The following is a 7,542-nucleotide window of genomic DNA, read 5'->3' on the forward strand; positions in this document are numbered from 1 at the left end:
GCTGAGGCAGGAGAATGGCGTAAACCCGGCAGGTGGAGCTTGCAGTGAGCTGAGATTCGGCCATTGCACTCCAGCCTGGGCGAAAGAGCGAGACTCTGTCTCAAAAAAAAAAAAAAAAAAAAAAAAAATTCATTTCTCTTCTGATACCTTTGGTACAGCATTCATTTTTATATAAAACCTTTAAAACAAAGGAATGGCGGAGAGATCTGGAGTGAACTTGGTAGAGACGCATCTCTTTCCTACTGCCTCCACACACCTACTCAGCAGTGATGGAGCTATCAACATTTGGCAGCCATTCAGGTAGCCTGTTAGATACTAGGGCCATAAAGACAGAAAGATATAGTCACAGCCTTGAAGGACCTTGGCAGATCTGGTGTGACCATCCCAGCAGGTAGCACAGTGCCTTGCGTGTTGGCGGGAGGGATGTGAAGTGAGGTCCACTGCAGAATGCTGAGCTGCAGGCAAGGGGTGTCTGTGGGCAGAGGTGAGTTCTCTCTCTGCCTGGGGAGATCCGGGAAGGCTTTTCAGATTAGGAGCAGGCAGCCAGTGTACACCTTTCTTCCCAAAGCCTGGTGGGCCTGGCCTCTCTGAGCCATACTCTGTGACTGAGAAGAAGCCACTTGGTGGACATGTTTCAGGTGGGTATATTTCACGTAGGTGGTATTCTTGGGTTGCAGGAAGGGAGACGGATAGGGTCTGGGGACTGACATTTGGGGTTCCAAAACAACACTGTCACTAACCAGCGTCCTTCGTTTCTGAAGAAGCTTGCGTTTCTGGGTACTCTTGTTTTCTATGAGAAAGGATTCATCTATGGTCACTCCTGAAGGTTGTGGCTGTAATCTGCACAGAGAAGGGAAAGCTGATGGTGGGTGACAGAGTCCAGAGTTGGGAGAGAACCTCCATCCTTCCTAGATCCACAAGGCATAGCCATCTCCCCGAGCTAGGCTCTGAGTCTTCCCAGTGCTGCTCCAGATTCCCAGAGAAACTGCCAAGCAAGTCCCTGGCCTTGGGTCCAAACCATTTGCCCTACATTCCCAGAAACATTCTTTTCATCACCAAAATTTCAACAACTACTGCAGCAGCAAGATATCCTCCCCATGAACCCAGAGAACCCCATGGGCCTATACTTCTGTTCAGTGTTCAACTGTGGCTGTGATGTTGGTTTCACGTACACAACTCTGGCACACTCTGGGGCTGTGATACAAAGGGCAGGTGCTGTAGGACAAGAAGCACAGGGTCTGGGGTCCAGGATCTGGGGTGTAAGTCTGAATCCTGCACTTACTGGCTGATAGGGTCTAAGGGCTGACATCTGGGGTTCCAATAGGGCCACCCTTGAGCAAGTCATTTAACATCTCTCAGCCTGGTTTCTTCACAAAGAAGTGGAGACAACTGTTTTTTTTTTTGAGACGGAGTCTCGCTCTGTCACCCAGGCTGGAGTGCGGTGGTGCGATCTCAGCCCACTGCAACCTCCATCTTGCGGGTTCAAGCAGTTCTCTGCCTCAGCCTCCTGAGTAGCTGGGATTACAGGCATCTGCCACCACGTCTGGATAATTTTTGTATTTTTAGTAGAGATGGGGTTTCACCATGTTGGCCAGGCTGGTCTTGAACTCCTGACCTCGTGATAAACCTGCCTTGGCCTCCCAAAGTGCTGGGATTACAGGCGTCAGCCACTGTGCCCGACCAGAGACAACTCTTGCTTTGCATATCTTACACAGTTGTGAAGTTTATTTTATTTATTTATTTATTTTAAGACAGAGTCTTGCTCTGTCACTCAGGGTAGAGTGCAGTGGCGCCATCTCAGCTCACTGCAATCTCCACCTCCCGGGTTCAAGCGATTCTCCTTCCTCAGCCTCCTGAGTAGCTGGGACTACAGTCCCCTGCCATCATGCCCAGCTAAGTTTTGTATTTTTAGTAGAGATTGGGGTTTCACCATGTTGGCTAGGCTGTCTTGAATACCTGACCTCAAATGATCCACCCACCTCCGCTTCCCAAAGTGCTGGGATTACAGGCGTGAGCCACCACCGCGACTGGTCTGAAGTTTAAACACGAATTAGCTGGGTGTGGTGGCGGGTGCCTCTAATTCTAGCTACTTGGGAGACTGAGGCAGAAGAATCACTTGAATCTGGGAGGCAGAGGTTGCAGTGAGCCGAGATCACACCACTGCACTCCAGCCTCAGTGACAGAGTAAAACTCTGTCTGAAAACAAAACAAAAAAAATTAGATGTGTATCTGGGCATGGTAGCTCATGCCTGTAATCCCAGCACTTTGGGAAGCCAAGACAGACAGATTGCTTGAGCCCAAGAGTTTGAGATGAGCCTGAGCAACATAGTGAGACTTTGCCTCTATTTATTTATTTATTTGTTTATTTATTTATTTCTGGTTTCAAACTCCTGACCTCAGGTGATCCGCCTGCCTCGGCCTCCCAAAGTGCTGGGATCACAGGCATGAGCCACTGCACCCAGTCAATTTTTTTTTTCTTTTTTTTTTTGAGACAGAGTCTTACTCTGTCACCCAGGCTGGAGTGCAATGGTGTGATCTCGGCTCACTGCAGCCTCTAACTCCCAGGTTCAGCCTCTAACTCCTGCCTCAGCCTCCTGAGTAGCTGGGACTAAAGGTGCACACCACCACACCTGGCTAATTTTTGTATTTTTATTAGAGACGGGGCTTCACCATGTTGCCCAGGATGGTCTCGATCTGACCCGCCTCGGCCTTCCAAAGTGCTGGGATTACGGGTGTGAGCCACCATGCCCGGCCTATTTATTTTATTTTATTTTTTTTTTGTTTTTGAGACAGAGTCTCGCTTTATCGCCCAGGCTGGAGTGCAGGGGCCGGATCTCAGCTCACTGCAAGCTCCGCCTTCCGCGTTTACGCCATTCTCCTGCCTCAGCCTCCCGAGTAGCTGGGACTACAGGCGCCCTCCACCACGCCCGGCTAGTTTTTTTTTTTTTTTTTTAGTAGAGACGGGGTTTCACCGTGTTAGCCAGGATGGTCTCGATCTCCTGACCTCGTGATCCGCCCGTCTCGGCCTCCCAAAGTGCTGGGATTTTAGGCGTGAGCCACCGTGCCTGGCCCCAACAATTATCTTTCTCAAGCCTGCTACCTGGTTCTTGTAGACTAATTTTAACTCTGAATAAAAATCATCAAATTGGCATTTCCTGTTCTTAGGGACTTTTTTTTTTTGATATGGAGTCTCACTCTGTTGCCCAGGCTGGAGTGCAATGGCATAATCTCAGCTCACTGCAAGCTCTGCCTCCCGGGTTCACACCATTCTCCTGCCTCAGCCTCCCGAGTAGCTGGGACTACAGGCGCCCGCCACCATGCCCGACTAATTTTTTGTATTTTTAGTAGAGACGGAGTTTCACCGTGTTAGCCAGGATGGTCTCGATCTCCTGACCTCATGATCCGCCTGCCGTGGCTTCCCAAAGTGCTGGGATTATAGGTGTTAGCCACCGCGCCCGGCCTCTTAGCGACTTTTGTAGGCTTTTCACTGTCAAGGCAGCAGACCCTGAAGGATGAGAGTTTAGTTGGGATTGGGTGGTGTTTTTTTTTTTTTTTTTCCCACTGGGAATGAGTAGAAGGGGGGACACTACTTTCATTCAATACTTACTGGGTGCCTATTTACATACAAGAGCTGTGGTAAGAGCTTCACATATTCTGCCTAAATGTTCCCAACAATGTTTGTGGGGTGGACTGTATCATTCCCATGTTTGAGATATATAAGCTGAAGCCCGGAACTTGAAGGGCCTTCTCTGAAGTCCCAAAACTAGAAAATGATTTAGCCAAAATTTTTGTTTTAATCCATATATATGGCTTTCCAGGCTGATGGAGCTGGTCATATTTTGCAGTATCCAGTGGCTACACATCTGCGTGCAAGTAGAAGCTACCCAAAGGATGATCTCACCAGGTTTCTGAAGTATTTCTTTACTTGTACATGGTAATATTACTACATTATACAGTTGTTATGAGGATTAAATATGGTACGTAGGCCGCGTGCAGGGGTTCACGCGTGTAATCCCAGTTTGAGAGGTCAAAGTGGGAGGATCGCTTGATTCTAGGAGTTCGAAACAAGCCTGGGCAACTTGGTGAAACCTCGTATCTACAAAAAACAAACTAACAAAGAAACACCCACAAATTAGCCGAGGGTGGTGGTGCATGCCTGTAGTCCCAGCTACTCAGGAGGCTGAGGCAGGAGGATCGCTTGAGCCTGGGAGGTCGAGGCTGCAGTGAGCCGTAGTAGTGCCACTGCACTCCAGCCTGGGCGACTGAGTGAGATCTTGTCTCAAAAATAAAATGTTTAACATGGGTATATAAAGCATGTGGCATATAGTACATTCAATACAAGCTGGTTGTCACTAGCAATGATAAAGTACGCCTGCCCTTTTGCTAGCACGTACCGTCTTCACTGGGCTAAATCAGCCCGATTTTAACCGTTCCTGCAACCACTGACTCTGTGGTGCTGGAGCCCTAGATTAATGGTCAGAGGCCAGCAGGAGGTGCAGAGGTCCTATCAAGTGCCATTTCCCTCTCTAGAAATACTCCAGCCCTCCTCTCTGCCCTCATCCCGGCCAGCGCCTACCTCGACGCGGACGAGAAGCTGTGGTACCGCGACTGCTGGCAGGCCATGACCCACGGGCAGGCGGGCAACCAGCACCCGCGGCCTGGGAAACTGTGGTAGTGTACAGCCCGTCGCCACGGCAACCAGGCCCCAGAGGCCCCAGCGGTGAGGGCGGAGTCAGGGATGCGCGGCGCCCCTGAGCCTAGCGCCCGCAGGCTGAGAGCAGGACAAAGTAGCAAAGGTGGACTGGGACCCAGCATCGGGTGCCCCGAGAGTCAATCACTACAGCCGATTTGACCCCAGGTACGAGAACTGGGACAGGGGGATGAACAGAGGCCATGGGGAGGGAAGTCGGCTGAGAGGCCGGAGCCGCTTTGCCGGCGGGAATTGTAGTTTTCGGTGTCCCGACGTCTCGATGGGACAGGCTTATGGCTGAGAAGGGTTGTACTACATCTCCCAGAATTCTCTACCAGCCCGAGTTGCTCCGCCTCTCGAGAGCTCTGCATTGTGGGGTATGGAGTTCGAAATGTGGCGAAGGCGTGTCAGTGTCCAAAGAGAGCTGCCGGACTCGGACTCGGTTTCCCTGCGGCCCAGGGAGGCTCACGGGCCATTGGCTGAGCGTGGCGGATCTGGTCCCGCTCCTCCCCGCCCCCAGTGACACAATAGCAGCTCCCTCCAAGATGGCGGCAGCGACGGCAGACCCGGGAGCTGGGAACCCGCAGGCTGGGGACTCCTCCGGCGGGGGCGCTGGGGGCGGGCTGCCGTCTCCCGGGGAGCAGGAGCTGAGCCGGCGCTTGCAGCGCCTGTATCCCGCGGTCAACCAGCAAGAGACTCCGCTGCCGCGCTCCTGGAGCCCCAAGGACAAATACAACTACATTGGTCTCTCCCAGGGCAACCTCCGCGTCCACTACAAAGGTATCGGCCCGTCAGGCTGCGGGGAATCAAGGCTAGAGCGTCCGTGGGGTGGCTCTGCGGCCAGGCCCCCGCCCCATCACCTCCCTTTGCCTACCTAGGTACTCCAAGTTAGGCCTTGGCCCTTTCAGGATGTCCATGGTGGTGAGGCTGACCAGGCCGAGGGTTGACTGTTCTCTGTCCTGAGACACCTGCCGTCAAGAGAACCGCAACAGGTGTCCAAACCCAGTGCTGGGCCGGACCTTCCACTCCAGGACCTCCCTGCTTGTCCTAGGCAGGCTCCAACTCCAGCGGGACCCTTCGCCACAGCTTAGAAGAAAGGGGTGGTCACATCCCTACCATTAGCCTGAGACTCATGGGCTTGCCCACCTGCCAGGCACCTAGACTGGGCCTGGGGATCCGTGCTAGAGTTTGGGGGGTGTCTTACAGGTCGGCCTCCTCCTTCCCCTGGCCTCCCAGGTGGGCTGCCTGGATTCTAGAGAGGCTGCGAGCAGCACTTGGGTATCTCTTACATTGCCTGTACCCTTGTTTTGTTTGTATGGGCAGTGTCTCAGGCAGGACTGCTGTTTTCAGGAGGAGGTGAGGCACAGGTGGAAGGTTGCAGTGTTTACTCAGTTGTCTAATGATTCCTTGGACTGTGTAAGCGCTTCCTTTGGCCACAGAGGAGTGGAGTTGCCATGGAGGAGTTGCAGAGAAAAATGAGGCTTCCATTTGCATTTCCTTCTGCTGAAATTTCTTCCTTGCCCTCCCCTGTTAGGTCATGGCAAAAATCACAAAGATGCGGCCTCGGTGCGTGCCACCCACCCCATACCTGCTGCCTGTGGCATTTATTACTTTGAAGTGAAGATTGTCAGCAAAGGAAGAGATGGGTAAGCCGTTTATGACCACCCTCTTTCCCTGAACACGAGCTGATCCCTGTGGTCAGAGTTGAGGTCCCTTGGCTGGCTCTTGCTGATGTGAGCTGGTGAGCCGCATGGGTCTGGGCTGCCACTGTTTCCTGACTGTGAGCACGGTCTGGTCGAAGCAGCAGATCTTGATGGCCAGTGGGTGTGTTGGGGGTAAAGCAGGGGATTCTTTTTAGTGATGATGTAATTTGATACCTAGAAGGTTAGGCAAACAAGTAACAAGTTTACTTTAAAAATTTAGTGTCCAAAATGGGGTTTCCCTCATAAGCATGTGGTGTTTTTGTGACTTACTTCCTTTCACATTCTTACTGTATTCATGAGGTTCTTTTTTATGGCATTTAGTCATGTAGAGGCCCTGGTAGCCTTCAAAGAGATAGTAGAGTCTTTGCAGCATTCATGAAAGCTGTTGTGGCCACTGACCTGTCATCTCAGTGTAAACAGCATACACATGGTCAGAATCAGGTGACCTTGCTGCTCATAAACTTGTTTTTCAGTCCAAGGATTTGAACACTACTAGTTGGATCAGCTTTAGGAAGGTCCTCATTAAAGTCAGCATTAGGAGCCCGGCGCGGTGGCTCACGCCTGTAATCACAGCACTTTGGGAGGCTAAGACGGGCAGATCACCTGAGGTCAGGAGTTGGAGACCAGCCTGGAAAGCATGGTGAAACCCTGTCTCTACTAAAAATACAAAAAAATTAGCTGGCATACCTGTAATCCCAGCACTTTGGAAGGCCGAGGCGGGCAGATCACTTGAGATCAGGAGTTCAAGACCAGCCTGGCCAACATGGTAAAATCCCATCTCTACAAAAAAAATTCAAAAATTAGCTGGGTGTGGTGGCATGCACCTGTAATCCCATCTACTTTGGAGGCTGAGGCATGAGAATCATTTGAACACGGGAGGCGGAGGTTGTAGTGAGCTGAGATTATGCCACTGCACTCCAGCCTGGGCAACAGAGCGAGACTCCGTCCCAAAACCAAACCAAAAAAAGTCAGCATTAGCATTAGGGAGACTCCCTATTTTAGGATGATCCAAGCAGACACAGGAAATCATAAGGGAGATACTTAATTTTTCTTTTCCTTATTTTTTTTTTTTGAGATGGAGTCTCGCTGTGTTGCCCAGGCTGGAGTGCAGTGGCCGGATCTCAGCTCACTGCAAGCTCCGCCTCCCGG

At 51.4% G+C, this 7,542-nt stretch overlaps 2 protein-coding genes across 4 annotated transcripts in view; one reads left to right on the plus strand and one right to left on the minus strand.

The window, feature by feature from the left end:
* Window positions 1-5,005, minus strand: part of TSNAXIP1 (translin-associated factor X interacting protein 1) — a 21,986-nt gene extending 16,981 nt beyond the window's left edge. The window contains exons 1-2 of one of the 3 annotated variants that reach the window (XM_011932017.1): window positions 4,577-5,005; window positions 741-840 (exon numbers count right to left, since the gene is read on the minus strand). In XM_011932017.1, the coding sequence (XP_011787407.1) occupies window positions 741-840; window positions 4,577-4,815 (339 nt within the window). In that variant the 5' untranslated portion in view covers window positions 4,816-5,005. Of the gene's footprint in view, window positions 1-740; window positions 841-4,376 lie in introns of all 3 variants that reach the window. The other 2 variants (XM_011932015.1, XM_011932018.1) reach the window with 2 other exon arrangements.
* Window positions 4,984-7,542, plus strand: part of RANBP10 (RAN binding protein 10) — a 102,033-nt gene continuing 99,474 nt past the window's right edge. The window contains exons 1-2 of the mRNA XM_011932014.1: window positions 4,984-5,470; window positions 6,225-6,336. Coding sequence (XP_011787404.1) covers window positions 4,984-5,470; window positions 6,225-6,336 — 599 coding nt within the window. The remainder of the gene's footprint in view (window positions 5,471-6,224; window positions 6,337-7,542) is intronic.

The sequence above is a fragment of the Colobus angolensis genome, unplaced genomic scaffold (assembly GCF_000951035.1).
Source record: "Colobus angolensis palliatus isolate OR3802 unplaced genomic scaffold, Cang.pa_1.0 Scaffold93, whole genome shotgun sequence".
In the NCBI taxonomy this organism is placed as follows: domain Eukaryota; kingdom Metazoa; phylum Chordata; class Mammalia; order Primates; family Cercopithecidae; genus Colobus; species Colobus angolensis.